Consider the following 20338-nt stretch of genomic DNA (forward strand, 5'->3'; position numbering starts at 1 on the left):
GAAACATGTCGTATACCCTCAAGATAATTCGGAATGTTTTCAAATTATTGTTAAATCACTGGCAGGATTCTGCAAGTAAGGTTTTGATTGGTGGACATGAGCTCCAACTGGCTGGTGTTAGATCCACGTGTAATAGTGGAGCTAATTTTAATTAGATTGACGTCTTACCGCGTGGAGCTCCAGACTGGGAATGATATCGGGCAAGACTATTTATGCAATAGGCGAACTTGTTGGTCTATTTCAGCATTAAAAAGCAGGAGAAAAAGTGCAGTAATAAACTCTGGATTGTATACTAGTATAAAGAGATTTTATGGCTATACTATACCATCACGGGGTGGAGGGGGGGGGGGGAAACGAATTTTATATAAAATTTTATATTCAAATTAGTTTCCGGCATATTTCGTAATTCACCCGAATCACTTCGTATGCCCTCGGCATAATCCCGAATGTTTTCAAATTCTTTTCAAATCACTGGCATGATTTTGTAAATAAGGTTTCAATTGGTCGAATTAAAGGTCAACTGGACATGAGCTCCAACGGGGTGCTGTTAGATCAATCTAATTAAAATTAGCTCCACTATTACATGTGCATCTAAAGACAGCCAGTTGGAGCTCATGTCCACCAATCAAAACCTTACTTGCAGAATCCTGCCAGTGATTTAAAACTAACAACACTGCGTAATCCCCAATGTCCAGGTAACATTTCGTCTGTAAATAATAATTTAAATATTGACCAATCACACTTCGCCTTTTATAACGTTATTTGGGAGCATACAAATTCTAAAAATATCGGGCGAGTCTATTTTAGTGGCCGCAGTACAGCGAACCATACCAATACGTATGGGGTGGGTTATCAGTCTTCAATTTTACATTAAAAATTATTTATTTATTTATAAAATTAAAAAAAACTAAATCAGTCTTCAGTTTTACATTAAAAAAAAATATTTTATAAAATAAAACATGTTTTAAGGCATTCGTAATTCACACGAAACATGTCGTATACCCTCAGGATAATTCGGAATGTTTTCAAATTATTTTTAAATCATTGGCAGGATTCTGCAAGTAAGGTTTTGATTGGTGGACATGAGCTCCAACTGGCTGTCTTTAGATCCACATGTAATAGTGGAGCTAATTTTAATTAGATTGCTGTTAGATCCACAGGTAATGGTAATTAACCAGTGGAGCTAATTTTAATTAGATTGGTAAAAACAAAAAGTAGGTCTACTAGATAATTATGGCGTATCCAGTCCACTACAATAAGTCGACGACTATGAAAACCCCCAAACAATTCAAGTGTCTGCAATATGTTTGAGCTATATTCGTTTACAGTCTCAGATCAAAATCGTAGAAGCTAAAACTGAGTCTGGTCAGTCCGGCGCTGTCAAAATATAGAACATCTTCTATAATATCGTCTCCTGCCAGATCTGTTATTCGCAGCAGAGACGAGGTGTGTTTTGTCACATTGGTCATTCGATTCAGTTTCAGTGCGTTTCGTTTTTTAACTGGTAGTACCATACTCACCAGACTCTAAGATCGATGGTCGCCCAACGGACGACCTTTGTAAAAATTCCTGTTAATTTTCAACCCTGCATAAGGTACTCTTTTTTTCATCATTTAAAACTTTAAATTAATATTTTGTCAAGAATTATGAAAACAAAAATAACACCGACCTGTAAACAGCGTCGTCTGCTTGTTATAGAATTTTGACAGGGGTCAAGGTTAGTAGACTAGTTTTTATTTTAATATGGCGAAGCAATGTGGGGGAGGGAAGGATATGGGTTGATGAGTTGCAGACCATATCGTGTTTAAGGCGAGCTATCACTTTCGCTCCTCAATTACTCCCCTGAGAGTATTTCAAGGACAATCATTTTTTACCTCCAGATAGCATGTGATATGCTAATCCAAGTTACGGGAGCCATTAATAATTTCCCGCATATTTTAGTTTTTCACGTTAGCACACGTCATGCAAATGAACAGAAAGACATCGTATCCGGGACAAAATGACAACGACATTAATCAGGTCAATGCAGGGGCGTTGAATTTAGTGCGGTAGGGGCGGCGGAGCTAGAGCGGTAGGGGCGGCAGAGCTAGAGCGGTAGGGGCGGCAGAGCTAGAGCGGTAGGGGCGGCAGAGCTAGAGCGGTAGGGGCGGCGGAGCTGGGGCGGCAGCCTCAGCCCCAATATTTCGGCTATTATTTTATTTTATTTTCTAAAGTGTAAATTTTTCTTAAAACAAATCAAAATTCCCACTATCGCAAATTGTGAAAGTTTAGTGCAAATGCTAGTATAATACAACTTAGCAAGTTATAAGGATTCGCGACTGGCAATCTTCGGAAAATTCTAGGTGTGCTATGTGTTTTAAAGGCGCAGATTCTAGATTTAATTCGTAGAAAATGAACACTAGTTAATTTACAAACCTGTAACTCATTTGGATAAAGTTACAATGGAGTGAAAGAAGAGTAAGTGACGTTGAAACCGGAAATATAGACTAGAACTCGAATCAATAACCGCTACTTCTCAGACGCATGTGCGTTTTCAAAAAAAAACAAAAAAACAAAAACAATGCTCTCGTTTTTTTTTTCTATTAGAAATACCAGGATGGCCAGAAACACTTCGGTTCTACGGAAATGGATAATCTAAACAACAGAATATACGTAATGTTTGATTTTAGTAATCATAAATGGCTCTAATAGTGAAAAATATGCTGTAGTGTTTAAAAACTAGGGTCTGTTCCTTTAAAACTGGTGTATGAATGAATGAACGAATGAATGAATGAATGTTTAACGACACCCCAGCACGAAAAATACATCGGCTATTAGGTGTCAAACTATGGTAATGGCAAAACTTTTTAAATTGGTGTCTGTTGGTTTTAACACTTACTTGAAATGGAACTTGTAGAGCTGTACAAAAACATAATAAAAATAATAAATAAAATAATGAATATTTAAATGTAAGATAAAATAAAATAAAATTACAGTAACAAAATAATCGTGTATTTATTATACTGCTTTTATGCAGTTATACAAGATTAACAGTTGTTTTCTTTAAAAACATTTGAGAGATGCATTCTTTAAATCATCAGAATGCCATGTGTCTCACGTAGATAGAATTTAAGGTACAAGACTTCAGGGCCGTACTCTGACCAAAATCCATGGGGGGGCACTAAATTTTATAAATAATTTTTAACATACTATAAAGATTAAACATTTCTATGCTATTACTGGAGATATATAAAACAAAAAAAAAGGACAAGATTCTCAGGGGGGCAGCTGCCCCCCCCCCGCCCCCCCCCCCCCCCCGGAGGGTACGGCCCTGGACTTTAATGTGCACTGCCTTAGTAAGGAAGAACATGTTTTATTTAACGACTCACTCAACACATTTTTATTTACGGTTATATGGCGTCAGACATGGTTAAGGACCACATATATATATATATTGATAGAGGAAACCCGCTGTCGCCACTTCATGGGCTACTCTTTTCGTTTAGCAGCAAGGGATCTTTTATACGCACCATCCCATAGACAGGATAGTACATACCACAGCCTTTGATATACCAGTCGTGGTGCACTGGCTAGATACTGCCTTAGTAGGTCAATACATTGTTAAGGCATCACTAGAACACATTGATTTATTAATCATCGTCTACTGGATGTCAAACGATTGGTAAGTTTGACAAATACTCTTAAAGAGGAAACCCGCTAAAAAATTTCATTAGTAGCAAGGGATCTTTTATATGCATCATGCCACAGACAGGATAGCACATACCATGGTCGTTGGTATATCAGTCGTGGTGCGTTGGCTGGGACGAGAAATAGCCCAATGGGCCCACCGACGGGTTTCGATCCCACACCGACCGCACATCAAGCGAGCGCTTTACAATTGGGCTAAGACCCGCCCTTGACCGGAAAGGTCAATTCACACTTTGATTGCCAACCTTAGGCGAAACGGAAATTTATTTCTTATTAGGTCGACGCACTGTAAACGAAAAAGCGTTGAACGAACGCTCACCAACATTTAATATGAACTGTGTTAAAACCACACTGACTGACTTCACTGGTAAATGAGGATTAGGTTTGAACAGAAGCAGAACTGGGCGAGTCAACTACTCGCCAACAAGAGTCGGCGGTGAGTGTTTTGTGTTTTGTTTGTTTAACGACACCACTAGAGCACATTGATTTTTTAATCATCGGCTATTGGATGTCAAACATTTGGTAATTGTTACATGTCTCAGAGAGGAAAGCTGTTTTTTTTTTTTTTTCAGTTCTCAGCAAGGGATATTTTATATGCACCATCCCACAAATATACCATTGCCTTTGATATACCAGTCGTGGTATTCTGGCTGGAGCGAGAAATAGCCCAATGGGCCCACCGACAGAGATCGATCCCAGACCGATCGCGCATCAAGCGGGCGTTTTACCACTGGGCTACGTCCCGCCCCGGAGGTGGAATTTAGCTCAGTCGGTTGAGTGCTCGCTTAAGGTGCTAGCGTCGTAGGATCGAACCACCTCAGCGGATCCATTCAGCTGATTCGGTTTTTTCTCGTTCCAGTCAGGGCACCACAACTAGACAAAGGCCGTGGTATGTGCTTTCCTGTCTGTGGGAAAGTTCATATAAAACATCCCTTGCTGCATTAGGAAAAATGTTGCGGATTTCCTCTGATGACTACGAGTCATAATTACCAAATGTTTGACATTCAATAGCCGATGGTTAATTAATTAATGTGCTCTAGTGGTGTCGTTAAACAAAACAAACTTTAACATCCCGCCCCGAGTCGGCGGTGAAGTATAAAGCTAGCTTAAGTCAAGAGAGCACGACGGACATTTGGACAGTTACGACGTAATCAGAGCGTCAATACTGTCTAAATATCCGTCCTACTCTTTTACGGTCAGAGTACTCGGGCTAGGCTAATCTTTGTTAAACGGCTTCCAATTTCCAAACCTAATTGACTCCCTGAATACATTTTTAGTGTTATTTTATTTTTTTATTATTATTTTTTTTTTTTTTTAAATGCCCAATGCAGAAAGTAAATTGACAAAAACTAACATATAGGCGGATTCAGCATTTTGTAAAGGGGGACACAAATGTAATAAAAGGGCAATTTTAGTAGTGTGTCGAAGCCGAGGGAGCGAGACCTGTGGGATCCTGGAACAGGTCCTGTAGTGGAGTGGGGTGTACCGGGACAGGTCCTGTAGGGGCGAGTGGTGTTCAGGAATATGTTCTTTATGGGAGAATGGTGTTCGGGGACAGGTTCTGTAGGGGCGAGTGGTATTCTAGGTAGGGCTCTTTAGGATCGAGTGGGGTTCCGGGGCAGGTTCTGAACATGCGAGGGGTGTTCGAGGACATGTTCTGTAGGGGCGAATGGTGTTCGAGGACAGGTTTTTAAGGGTCGAGTGGTTTTCGGGGATAGGTTCTGTAGGGGCGAGTGAGGTTCGGGGGCAGGTTCGCCGGAAACTTTTTAAAATAAAGATGAACCGTCCGTCTTCATGGCAATTTAACTCGTCTTCAGGGCAGTTTAACTTGTCTTCAGGGCAATATCGTATATGTTAAATGATGCATTTTAAGAAAAAGTCACTCAAAACTGGTGGGATAGGTGGGGTGACATCCCCCTCTGGATCCTCTGGATCCGTCAACGTAACAGAACAGAAACACACTACAAACCATGGCTATGGAGATGGCTATGGAGATGGCTATGACCATGCTGATGGAACAGCATCATGCCGATTACATTGATTAGCAGGCCACAGGCGCCGACGACCATCAAGAGTTCGGGATTGTTGACTTCCTGAACTTGAGACAACCTCTTTAAAGCTTCCACAAAGATGGAGAAGCAGAGAGCTAGGAGGAAAACGGCATTCACCATCGCTCCCAGCACTTCCGCTCTTATCCAGCCGAATGTGTTCCTTTTACTCGGCCATTTTGAAATCTGAAAAAGAAACAAAAAGTTAAGAATTGAACGTTATAATTTTGACGTTCATGCGATGATAAACACCAAAAACGTTTTACACACTGTATGAATGGTATAGCGCGAAAAAGTTAAGTTTTCTCGTTCATGGAAGAATGAACGTTGGGTGTTTTTTTAGATCACGTGGTAGCATTTTAACCAATCAAGACGCCTATTACAAAACAGTAATTATAAAATGGAATTATAAACAAATAAACAAACAAACTTTTTTTAAATTATATATATTATGCTACTACCGGCCTCGGTGGCGTGGCGGTTAAGCCATGGGACATAAGGCTGGTAGGTACAGGGTTCGCAGCCCTGTACCGGCTCCCACCCAAAGCGAGTTTTAACGATTCAATGGGTAGGTGTAAGGCCACTTCAGCCTCTTCTATCTCACTAACCACTAACATCTAACTTACTGTCCTGGGGCCTAATTCACAAAGGTCTCTTAGGCTCTGCTAGAGAACAAAGCATCCTCTTTGCAAGTATTTTAGCACTGCACTGTGAGATCGCAAAGTTGCGAGAGTTTAGTGAATTAGGCCCCAGGACAGACAGCCCAGATAGTTGAGGTGTGTGCACAGGACAGCGTGCTTGAATCTCAATTGGGTATAAGCACGAAAATAAGTTGAAATGAAATAAAAATGAAATTATGCTACTGTGCATGTTGTTGGGATTTTTAGATGGAAGATGAAGCATTGTTATGACGAAAGAAAATGAAATATGTTTACTTGAAAGTAATAAGCGTACGAGACGGGGCAGTGGGAGGGGGGGGGGGGGGTCAACTGCCCCCTAGTGCTGAAGCAAAACGTCAAATTTAGGCAAGAATGATGTAAATATTCGGGCAAAATGTGCTGACCTGAGACCTTCTCAACTTGTATTTCCATCATTCTACCCTCAAAATTAGTTGTAATCCATGTACAAATGCGTAGTGGTTCGTTTTGCAACCCTATATAGTTGCTTGTTGGTAATGCTAATATGAATAAATGTTGTTTAAAAAACCAACCTGCCACCCACCCACCCACCCTCCTTACATACATGGGAGCCCGTACGTCGTTGCTTCAAACTATATCAGTGGTTTAGTTGTAGACGTACGTTTACATGCAGAACTAGGCTTACGATGATTTGTGAAATTGAGCTCTGAGCAGGATAAAGCCGATATAATATATTAATCCTGCAATCACTAAGAATGGTCGAAAACTCATATTTACTATATAAAATTCTTAAAGGGACATTCCTGAGTTTGCTGCAATATTTAAGATGTTATCGACTAACAGAGATTTTTTAAAGATTTTAATTAAATGTCAAATATATTTTTTCTGCATAAAATATTAGTGACTATATTAAACGTGCTTCTGATTGTTCTAATATGTGTACGAGGTTAAATTTCATTTTATTTCCTAAAATATTTTTTTTTCGTGCGTACGAAATGATTTGAAGACAAATATTAAGACGACCAAGAAACACATTGAATATACAGACAGCGCCAGTTAAGAGAAAAGTTGCCACCCTAATAGTTACTGATCAGAAACACAAATTTAGAAAGTAAAACACAACTTTACTTGACAAATACAAAAGGAGAAGGAAGAGTGAAAAACAAGGGCGATTACTTTCACCCAATACACCTAGGGAGATAACTCCAACCAAGGTTGCCAACATAATATCTGGCGCAGTGATATTCTAAACAAGAAAATATATTTAATATGTAAGTTTACTCGTAGAAATATTTTATTAGTCAGAAACATATTACAATGGAGCAAATTCAGGAATGTCCCTTTAATAGTGGTTGGTTCCATAAATCTCCGCCTAGTGCCTCGTCTATCGGAAATGGGAAACTCATTTAAAGGGACATTCCAGAGTTTTCGGCGTTGTAAGATGTTTTCGACTAATAAAATACTTCTACGATTAAACTTACATATTAAATATATTTTATTGTTTAGAATATCAGTGTCTGTATATTAAATGTGTTTCTTGTCGTTTTAATATTTGTAAGAAGCCTAAACTGGATTTTGTCTTCAAATAATTCCGTACGTACGAAACAAAATATATTTTAGGAAATAACATAAAATTTAACCTAGTACAAATATTAGAACGATCAAAATCATGTTTAATATACAGCCACTAATATTTTATGCAGAAACTTATATTTGATATGTAATTACAATCGTTAAAAAGTCTCTGTTAGTCGATAACATCTTTAAAATTGCATCAAACTCAGGAATGTCCCTTTAAGGTGCCCATGTCCAAAAGAGGTTCAGGCACGCAAAGGCACGGGTCTGGTCTCTGGCATCGCCAGGGAGCAGTTCTGGGACGGGACGGTGGGGAGTGGGGAAGGCGTCTATAGGTTAATAGCCACTCCCGAGGAGATCCTTTTATTGGAGATTTCATCCCTATTGCACCGCCACAAAGAGGACTGCCACTAACAGACTAGTTTACTGAATCCTGGCTGATCAACCGTTAATTATAAAAAAAACTAATTAGAAGATCAAACCACCTCAACAGATCCATTCAGCTGATTGGGGTTTTGTCTTATTCTAATCAGTGTACCACAATTGGTCAAGGAAAGAAAAGGAAATGTTTTATTTAACGACGCACACAACACATTTTTTTACGGTTATATGGCGTCAGACATATGGTTAAGGACCACACAGGTATTGAGAGGGGAAACCCGCTGTCGCCACGTCATGGGCTACTCTTTTCGATTAGCAGCAAGGGATCTTTTATATGCACCATCTCACAGACAGGATAGTACATACCACGGCCAGTTGTGTAGCACTGGCTGGAACGAGAAATAACCCAATGGGTCCACCGACGGGGATCGATCCCAGACCGACCGCGCATCAAGCGAACGCTTTACCACTGGGCTACGTCCCGCCCCTCACAATTTGTCAAAGGTTGTGTGGTATGTGCTTTCCTATCTGTGGGGAAAGTGCATATAAAAGATTCCTTGCTGCATTAGAAAAAAATGTTGCGGGTTTCCTCTGATGAAAGAAAGAAATGTTTTATTTAAGGACGCGCTCAACACATTTTATTTACGGTTATATGGCGTCAGACATATGGTTAAGGACCACACAGATTTGGAGAGGAAACCCGCTGTCGCCACATAGGCTACTCTTTTACGACAGGCAGCAAGGGATCTTTTATTTGCGCTTCCCATAGGCAGGATAGCACACACCATGGCCTTTGTTGAACCAGTTATGGATCACTGGTCGGTGCAAGTGGTTTACACCTACCCATTGAGCCTTGCGGAACACTCACTAGGGGTTTGGAGTCGGTATCTGAATTAAAAATCCCATGCCTCGACTGGGATCCGAACCCAGTACCTACCAGCCTGTAGACCGATGGCCTGCCACGATGCCACCGAGGTCGGTTCCTCTGATGAATACGTGTCAGAATTATCAAATATTTGACATAAAATAACCGATGATTAATTAATCAATGTGCTCTAGTGGTGTCGTTAAACAAAACAAACTTTTTAACGTTCCTCTGGTGACTGTCAGAATTACCAAATATTTGACATAAAATAACCGATGATTAATTAATCAATGTGCTCTAGTGGTGTCGTTAAACAAGACAAACTTTTTAACGTTCCTCTGGTGACTGTCAGAATTACCAAATATTTGACATAAAATAACCGATGATTAATTAATCAATGTGATCTAGTGGTGTCGTTAAACAAACCAAACCAAACGTGACAGAATTACCAAATATTTGACATGCAATAGCCGATGATTAATTAGTGTGCTCTAGTGGTGTCGTTAAATAAACCAAACCAAACGCGACAGAATTACCAAATATTTGACATGCAATAGCCGATGATTAATTAATCAATCTGCTCTAGTGGTGTCGTTAAATAAAACAAACTTTTTAACTTTCACTTGGTGACTACGTGTCAGAATTACCAAATGGTGGACATTCAATAGTCGATGATTAATTAATCAATATGCTTTAGTGGTGTCGTTAAACAAAATACACTTTTACTCACCCGTACACAAACAAGACCAACGACCAGTGCCACAAAGTCGGAAATCATGTGAAAGGAATCCGTCACGAGCGCCATGGAGTTAGTCACGTAGCCTGTGATGATTTCCACGAGAAGAAACACGAACGTCAAACCAATCATTGAAATCATTCGACTGGATTTTGTCAAACCCATAACTACGACTTCGGTGTATCATAAGATTAAAATCTGAAATAAGCAAATTATTGGTTATATTATACCGTAATTCCTTGAATATAAGCCAATTTAAAAAAAAATATATATATTTGTTTATTGTTGTTTTTGGTTTGTTTTTTCGGGGGGGGGGGGGGGGGGGGGGGGGGGGGGGGGGGGGGGGGGGGGGGGGGGGGGGGGGGGTTTTGGCGACGCTCCGAGACCAGGCCTATATTTGTTTCATATAGCAGTTTCTAACGTACCGGTATTTAAAAGGCACGGGCCCTAGTTTGAGCTCGTAAAACTGAACGTTACGTTTATTAGTTAAAGGCATATTGTATGCAGTATCCAGTGGCGGATCTAAGGCGCCGCCCCCCCCCCCCCCCCCTTCTCCCTACATTTTGCGGCATATTTGTTGTTTTTTTTGGTTTTTTTGTAAACAAATAAACAAACAAACTTTTTTTAAATTATATATATTATGCTACTACCGGCCTCGGTGGCGTGGCGGTTAAGCCATGGGACATAAGGCTGGTAGGTACAGGGTTCGCAGCCCTGTACCGGCTCCCACCCAAAGCGAGTTTTAACGATTCAATGGGTAGGTGTAAGGCCACTTCAGCCTCTTCTATCTCACTAACCACTATCATCTAACTTACTGTCCTGGGGCCTAATTCACAAAGGTCTCTTAGGCTCTGCTAGAGAACAAAGCATCCTCTTTGCAAGTATTTTAGCACTGCACTGTGAGATCGCAAAGTTGCGAGAGTTTAGTGAATTAGGCCCCAGGACAGACAGCCCAGATAGTTGAGGTGTGTGCACAGGACAGCGTGCTTGAATCTCAATTGGGTATAAGCACGAAAATAAGTTGAAATGAAATAAAAATGAAATTATGCTACTGTGCATGTTGTTGGGATTTTTAGATGGAAGATGAAGCATTGTTATGACGAAAGAAAATGAAATATGTTTACTTGAAAGTAATAAGCGTACGAGACGGGGCAGTGGGAGGGGGGGGGGGGGTCAACTGCCCCCTAGTGCTGAAGCAAAACGTCAAATTTAGGCAAGAATGATGTAAATATTCGGGCAAAATGTGCTGACCTGAGACCTTCTCAACTTGTATTTCCATCATTCTACCCTCAAAATTAGTTGTAATCCATGTACAAATGCGTAGTGGTTCGTTTTGCAACCCTATATAGTTGCTTGTTGGTAATGCTAATATGAATAAATGTTGTTTAAAAAACCAACCTGCCACCCACCCACCCACCCCCCTTACATACATGGGAGCCCGTACGTCGTTGCTTCAAACTATATCAGTGGTTTAGTTGTAGATGTACGTTTACATGCAGAACTAGGCTTACGATGATTTGTGAAATTGAGCTCTGAGCAGGATAAAGCCGATATAATATATTAATCCTGCAATCACTAAGAATGGTCGAAAACTCATATTTACTATATAAAATTCTTAAAGGGACATTCCTGAGTTTGCTGCAATATTTAAGATGTTATCGACTAACAGAGATTTTTTAAAGATTGTAATTAAATATCAAATATATTTTTTCTGCATAAAATATTAGTGACTATATTAAACGTGCTTCTGATTGTTCTAATATGTGTACGAGGTTAAATTTCATTTTATTTCCTAAAATATTTTTTTTTCGTACGTACGAAATGATTTGAAGACAAATATTAAGACGACCAGAAACACATTGAATATACAGACAGTGATATTCTAAACAAGAAAATATATTTAATATGTAAGTTTAATCGTAGAAATATTTTATTAGTCAGAAACATATTACAATGCAGCAAACTCAGGAATGTCCCTTTAATAGTGGTTGGTTCCATAAATCTCCGTCTATTGCCTCGTCTATAGGAAATGGGAAACTCATTTAAAGGGACATTCCTGAGTTTTCGGCATTGTAAGATGTTTTCGACTAATAAAATACTTCTACGATTAAACTTACATATTAAATATATTTTATTGTTTAGAATATCAGTGTCTGTATATTAAATGTGTTTCTTGTCGTTTTAATATTTGTAAGAAGCCTAAACTGGATTTTGTCTTCAAATAATTCCGTACGTACGAAAAAAAAATTATTTTAGGAAATAACATAAAATTTAACCTAGTACAAATATTAGAACGATCAAAAACATGTTTAATATACAGCCACTAATATGTTATGCAGAAACGTATATTTGATATGTAATTACAATCGTTAAAAAGTCTCTGTTAGTCGATAACATCTTTAAAATTGCACCAAACTCAGGAATGTCCCTTTAAGGTGCCCATGTCCAAAAGAGGTTCAGGCACGCAAAGGCACGGGTCTGGTCTCTGGCATCGCCAGGGAGCAGTTCCGGGACGGGACGGTAGGGGGTGGGGAGTGGGGAAGGCGTCTATAGGTTAATAGCCACTCCAGGGGAGATCCTTTTATTGGAGATTTCATCCCTATTGCACCGCCACAAAGAGGACTGCCACTAACAGACTAGTTTACTGAATCCTGGCTGATCAACCGTTAATTATAAAAAAAACTAATTAGAAGATCAAACCACCTCAACAGGTCCATTCAGCTGATTGGGGTTTTGTCTTATTCTAATCAGTGTACCACAATTGGTCAAGGAAAGAAAAGGAAATGTTTTATTTAACGACGCACACAACACATTTTTTTACGGTTATATGGCGTCAGACATATGGTTAAGGACCACACAGGTATTGATAGGGGAAACCCGCTGTCGCCACGTCATGGGCTACTCTTTTCGATTAGCAGCAAGGGATCTTTTAATATGCACCATCTCACAGACAGGATAGTACATACCACGGCCAGTTGTGGAGCACTGGCTGGAACGAGAAATAACCCAATGGGTCCACCGACGGGGATCGATCCCAGACCGACCGCGCATCAAGCGAACGCTTTGCCACTGGGCTACGTCCCGCCCCTCACAATTTGTCAAAGGTTGTGGTATGTGCTTTCCTATCTGTGGGGAAAGTGCATATAAAAGATTCCTTGCTGCATTAGAAAAAATGTAGCGGGTTTCCTCTGATGAAAGAAAGATATGTTTTATTTAAGGACGCGCTCAACACATTTTATTTACGGTTATATGGCGTCAGACATATGGTTAAGGACCACACAGATTTGGAGAGGAAACCCGCTGTCGCCACATAGGCTACTCTTTTACGACAGGCAGCAAGGGATCTTTTATTTGCGCTTCCCATAGGCAGGATAGCACACACCATGGCCTTTGTTGAACCAGTTATGGATCACTGGTCGGTGCAAGTATTTACACCTACCCATTGAGCCTTGCGGAGCACTCACTCGGGGTTTGGAGTCGGTATCTGAATTAAAAATCCCATGCCTCGACTGGGATCCGAACCCAGTACCTACCAGCCTGTAGACCGATGGCCTGCCACGACGCCACCGAGGTCGGTTCCTCTGATGAATACGTGTCAGAATTACCAAATATTTGACATAAAATAACCGATGATTAATTAATCAATGTGCTCTAGTGGTGTCGTTAAACAAAACAAACTTTTTAACGTTCCTCTGGTGACTGTCAGAATTACCAAATATTTGACATAAAATAACCGATGATTAATTAATCAATGTGCTCTAGTGGTGTCGTTAAACAAGACAAACTTTTTAACGTTCCTCTGGTGACTGTCAGAATTACCAAATATTTGACATAAAATAACCGATGATTAATTAATCAATGTGCTCTAGTGGTGTCGTTAAACAAGACAAACTTTTTAACGTTCCTCTGGTGACTGTCAGAATTACCAAATATTTGACATAAAATAACCGATGATTAATTAATCAATGTGATCTAGTGGTGTCGTTAAACAAACCAAACCAAACGTGACAGAATTACCAAATATTTGACATGCAATAGCCGATGATTAATTAGTGTGCTCTAGTGGTGTCGTTAAATAAACCAAACCAAACGCGACAGAATTACCAAATATTTGACATGCAATAGCCGATGATTAATTAATCAATCTGCTCTAGTGGTGTCGTTAAATAAAACAAACTTTTTAACTTTCACTTGGTGACTACGTGTCAGAATTACCAAATGGTGGACATTCAATAGTCGATGATTAATTAATCAATATGCTTTAGTGGTGTCGTTAAACAAAATACACTTTTACTCACCCGTACACAAACAAGACCAACGACCAGTGCCACAAAGTCGGAAATCATGTGAAAGGAATCCGTCACGAGCGCCATGGAGTTAGTCACGTAGCCTGTGATGATTTCCACGAGAAGAAACACGAACGTCAAACCAATCATTGAAATCATTCGACTGGATTTTGTCAAACCCATAACTACGACTTCGGTGTATCATAAGATTAAAATCTGAAATAAGCAAATTATTGGTTATATTATACCGTAATTCCTTGAATATAAGCCAATTTAAAAATATATATATATATTTGTTTATTGTTGTTTTTGGTTTGTTTTTTCTGGTGGGGGGGGGGGGGGGGGTGGGTTTGGCGACGCTCCGAGACCAGGCCTATATTTGTTTCATATAGCAGTTTCTAACGTACCGGTATTTAAAAGGTACGGGCCCTAGTTTGAGCTCGTAAAACTGAACGTTACGTTTATTAGTTAAAGGCATATTGTATGCAGTATCCAGTGGCGGATCTAAGGCGCCCCCCCCCCCCCCTTCTCCCTACATTTTGCGGTTTATTTTTTTTATTATTTTTTTTTATTTTTTTCGTTGAAAAATCCAATACGTTCGGGAACGTTTGTGGCCATATGTCATTGCGACCCCAAATGGATTTTCCAGAACCACCACTGGTATCCAATATTAAAGGCATATTGTCACAGACCACTGACCTATTTAATGGTCTAACAAAAATAATTTGATTTGTCCGCAAGGCTCAATGGGTAGGTGTAAACCACTTGCACCGACCAGTGATCGATAACTGGTTCAACAAAGGCTATGGTTTGTGCTATCCTGCCTGTGGGAAGCGCAAATAAAAGACCCCTTGCTGCCTGTCGTAAAAGAGTAGTCTATGTGGCGACAGCGGGTTTCCTCTTAAAAACAGTGTCAGAATGACCATATGTCTGACGTCCAATAGCCGATGATAAGATAAAAAAAATCACTGTGCTCTAGTGGCGTCGTTAAATAAAACAAACTTTACTCTTTTTTTTTATTAGGAAACTATGAGATATCCCGTCGGGGTGTTGTTGTTTTTTCTCTATTTATAATCTAGAATAATATAATGCATCTAGGTCACAGGTGTGTGTGCACGCCAAGTGATTAATGTTCATACACAATTAGTGGGTGTGTAGTGCGGTTGAACTTACAGTTATTCAAGTTCAAGTTCTTTATTTGCCTTAAAGGGACATTCCTGAGTTTGCTGCACTTTTTAAGATGTTATCGACAAATAGAGACTTTTTAACGATTGTAATTACATATCAAATATATTTTTCTGAATAAAATATTAGTGACTGTATATTAAAGTGTTTCTGATCGTTCTTATATTTGTACTAGGTTAAATTTCATTTTATTTCCTAAAATATATTTGTTCGTACGTACGAAATTATTTCAAGACAAAATCCAGTTTGGGCTTCTTGCAAATATTAAGACAACCAGAAACACATTGTATATACAGATACTGATATTCTAAACAAGAAAATATATTTAATATGTAAGTTTAATCGTAGAAATATTTTAGTTTTCGGAAACATCTTACAATGCAGCAAACTCAGGAATGTCCCTTTAAGTTAAAAAAAAAAAAACTTAGCATAAATACATACATATATAATCACGATATATATACAAATATACAAATACAGGTGGAGAGTGATTTAAGAATTAATGGTAAAATTAACATAGTATACTAGTAATAGTGGTGGGATGTACATATATATGTGCACTATAAACATTATCGTGGTATAATAATAATTCTAATTCTAAATATATATATATATATGTATATATTGATGTATACCAGATAAAATATGATTAAGATACTAGCTAATGAAACGGCAGGTTAGTGGATGTCATATTTTAAGTAAGCTGCTTTAAATCGTCTCTAACTTTATTTACCAAAACTAAATATTTTCCCAGGTTATTGATGTCTTTATTGTTTTCAGTTGTTAATAGTTAAGTGAGCCTAAATACGCTTGGACGTCTGTGGTCACATTGTTTAATATACTTATTCCTTAAATCATTCATAGCTGGGCAAATAAGGATAAAATGATATTCGTCTTCTATATCATTAGAGTTACAAATAGTGCATTTTCTTTTGGCCCTGTCGATTTTCCTATATCTTCCGTTTTCTATATTTAATTTGTGTGCACTAATTCGGATCTTTCATATTTCAGAGTGTATGATGTGACGTAATTATTTAACTAAAATATATCTTTCGAACATTTACGTGCAGTCTAGTTTCATTTTATATAATCCAGCTTAATGCGATCTTAAATCCAGGTTAGGTGGCCTTTACCCACAGATTAAAGAATTTAAATAACTTATTTTATATTTAACTTGTGTGCACACAATTAATATAAAGGTGACAATGGGGCTTTTTAAGGCAGTAAATGCGATAGTCATACTATACAGGGTACAGGCGCCAGATACAATGTCCGGTTCAGGACAAGAATACGGACAGTGGCTTCATAAGAGCCATCGGCATCGCCACCCACTGGTTGAGATGTCTGTCTGTGATACAAGTGCACTATTTGTGTGTAAGTGCACTATTTGTAGGAGTGTCATTAAATATGTACGTGCAAACATGTATGCTAGAATGTACAAACGTATTGTGTATATAGGTATGAGGGTATGTATGTAGGTGTGCATGCATGCATGCATGTATGTATGTATGTATGTCCCAACGAGAAATGATATATTTGGCAACAGAAATATTTTGGAATCGTTCAAATTCCACCCAGAATTGATTTTAAAGTTTTTAAAACACTTTAATTTCTATACAAAGTTTTAAAATAGACATACCTTGATATTGCATTATATTTTTTCCACAGCTCTTTACACTGGTCTCATAATTGTATAAATAATATTTTCATATACTTACCTTTCTGACACCCAATAGGGGTGTCGTTAAACATTCATCCATTCATTCATTGTATGTATGTATGTTCGTGCGTATGTATGTAAGTATGTGTGTGTATGTAGGCGGGTGTGGGTATGTACGTAGGTATGTGAGCATGTATGTAGGTATGTTGGCATGTATGTAGGTATGTGTATATGCATTTATGTCAGAATGTAAGTATCTACGTATGTGTAGGTGTATATTTATGCATATGTGTGTATATCTATGTTTGTGTGTAGGTATCTATATATTTAGGTGCATGATCACTTGTGTATGTAGGTATGTAGGTGGGTATGTATGTATGTATGTGGGTATGCATTTATGTGTGTAGGTATGTAGGTATGTATGTATGTATGTATGTGTGTATGTATGTATGTATGTATGTATGTATGTATACATGGGAATGTGTATGTATATTGATCTACATATTTTTGTCCATGGTAAGCTGTTTCACGCTTCTGTCAGCAACAGAGGTAGTACTATGTCCATTTTATTTTTTATTTATTTCTCTCTAATTTGTTTACATTCTTCACTCATAAGTTCCTTTTATTCTTCATCCGATATAGGCAAACCGCCAGTTGTGTATTTCAGGTTGGTCTGCCTATATGTATTGTTTACTTTATCTATAGAAAAATGTCTGAGATACAGATTATAACAGTTAACTGTCAGGGATTGGGTAATCCGGAAAAAAGAAAAGACGTATTAAATTACTTGAAACAAACGAACGTAAACATATACTGTCTACAAGATACACATTTTAAAAGTGAACTAGAACTCTATATCGAAACACAGTGGGGGTATAAATGCTTTTTCAGCTCGTTTTCGAGTAATTCAAGAGGTGTTGCTATACTATTGAACAATAATTTTGAATATACATTACATAAAATGTATACCGATATTTCAGGTAATTATATTATAATTGACATAACTATCGAAGGGCAGAGAATTATGCTTGCTAACATATATGGTCCCAATGATGATAAACCAGAATTTTACGAAAATAGTTCTAACCTTATAGATGAATTTGAAAACGAAAAATTTATTGTCTGCGGGGATTTCAAGTTGGTACTTAATAAAGATTTAAATACAAAATAGTATATACATATAAACAACCCTAAAGCTAGAGCTAAAATTTTAGAAAATTTTGAATAATATAAATTTATAGATCCATTCCGAGAACTTTATCCCAGCGTAAAGAAATATGCATGGAGAAAAAAGAATCCGTTCAAACAAGCTAGATTGGACTTTTATCTCTTGTCTGAAAATTTAATGCCTTTTGTAAACAGAGTGTCGATTTATAGTAGCTACAGGTCGGACCACCTAGGTGTAATTCTGTATTTGAAAATTCGTAACTATGTCAAAGGTAAAGGACTGTGGAAATTCAATAATTCATTACTTAAGGACAAATGTTACGTTGATTCCATTAAAGAAACAATACAAAATATTAAATGTCAGTAACGCTCTACCTGTATATAACCTCGAAAATATAGATGATAGTCCAAATGAAAGTATTCAATACACGGTTAATGATCAGCTTTTCTTAGAAGTTTTGCTAATGGAAATTCGAGGGAAAACTATTGCGTACTCTACTTATAAAACAGAATCTGAAGAGAAACTGGAATTGAAACTTATTGACGAAATAAAAATATTAGAAGAAAATGAAGATAATATTAATTCAGACTTGTTAGAAAGTAAGAGAAATTAATTAATAAAAATAAGAAGAAATAAGTTAAAGGGCAAACTCATTCGATCTAGAGCAAAATGGATAGAAGAAGGTGAAAAGCCCACTAAATATTTCTGCAATTTGGAAAATCGAAATTATTATAGTAAATTTATCTCTAGACTAGAATTAGATGATGGCAATGTAGTAACCGAACAAAATAAAATTTTAGAAGAAACAAAGCAATTTTATGAAAACTTATCCTCAAAAAGAAACCCACGAAAAATTTGAAATATTACAAATATCAATAATATTGTTGTAAATAAATTAACAGATGCAGAGCTGAAGAATTAGAAGGACAAATTGAATACAGTGAGGCATTGGAATTTCTTAAAAACATGAGACATGACAAAAGTCCTGGCTCAGGCGGTTTTTCAGCTGAATTTTTAAAGTTTTGTTGGATAGACCTAGGCCATTTCATTATTAGATCACTAAATTATAGTTATAAGATAAAAGAAATGTCTAATACACAAAAACTAGGTATTATTACGTGTATACCAAAAATAAATAAACCCAAACAGTGTTTTAAAAATTGGCGCCCTATTACCTTACTAAATTGTATATATAAGATTGCTTCAGGATGTATTGCTAACAGAATTAAAAAGGTGTTAGATAAAATTATAGCTAAGGATCAAACAAGTTTTATTAAGAGCAGGTACATAGGTGAAAATATACGATTTATATATAATGTAATGTATTATACTGAGGTACAAAAAAAATACCAGGAATGTTGGTATTTATTGATTTCGAAAAAACATTTGACTCAGTTTCCTGGTGTTTTATTGAACAAATTCTGGATATATTTAACTTTAAAAGTTCAATTAAAAATTATAATAATTCAGTGTCGCGAATATTACAAAATGGTTTTTTGTCCGAGAGTTTTAAATTGGAAAGAGGTTGCCGGCAAGGTGATCCACTCTCTCCGTATATTTTTATCATCTGTGCAGAAACTTTAGCAACACTAATTAGAAACTCTAATGATATTAAAGGCATACGTATAAATGGGGAAGAATATGTTTTTATCTCAGTACGCAGACGATACTACCTTTATTTTAGACGGATCTCCCAAGTTCCTGGACAGTACTTTAACAATACTAGATATGTATGCTGATGTTTCTGGCTTGAAAATAAATTATTCAAAATCACATATTATCTGGATAGGAAGTAAAAAGTTTTCAAAAGTAGTTTTCCATCCATACTGAATATGGAACAGATGGTTGCTCAAAAATACGAATCTAAAATTGTGGAAATGAAAAATTTGATAAATCAATGCGGAAGATAACAGTTTTGGGTAGAATCACTGTAGTGAAAACACTAGTAATCCCCAAAATCACTCATTTATTAATTTCACTACCCAACCCCCAGAGAAGTTATTAAACAAATAAATACTATGTTTTTCAATTTTATATGGCAAAACAAACCAGCTAGAATTAAAAGAGCAGTTTTAGTGAAAAATTATAAACATGGAGGTATCAAAATGG

General features: G+C 37.5%; 1 protein-coding gene across 1 annotated transcript in view; it reads right to left on the minus strand.

Annotated features, from left to right (window-relative positions):
* Window positions 1-10095, minus strand: part of LOC121372997 (zinc/cadmium resistance protein-like) — a 30013-nt gene extending 19918 nt beyond the window's left edge. Inside the window, exons 1-2 of the mRNA XM_041499437.1 lie at window positions 9925-10095; window positions 5657-5921 (exon numbers count right to left, since the gene is read on the minus strand). Coding sequence (XP_041355371.1) covers window positions 5657-5921; window positions 9925-10095 — 436 coding nt within the window. The remainder of the gene's footprint in view (window positions 1-5656; window positions 5922-9924) is intronic.
* Window positions 10096-20338: the final 10243 nt, after the last annotated feature.

This window comes from Gigantopelta aegis, chromosome 5 (assembly GCF_016097555.1).
Source record: "Gigantopelta aegis isolate Gae_Host chromosome 5, Gae_host_genome, whole genome shotgun sequence".
In the NCBI taxonomy this organism is placed as follows: Eukaryota; Metazoa; Mollusca; class Gastropoda; order Neomphalida; family Peltospiridae; genus Gigantopelta; species Gigantopelta aegis.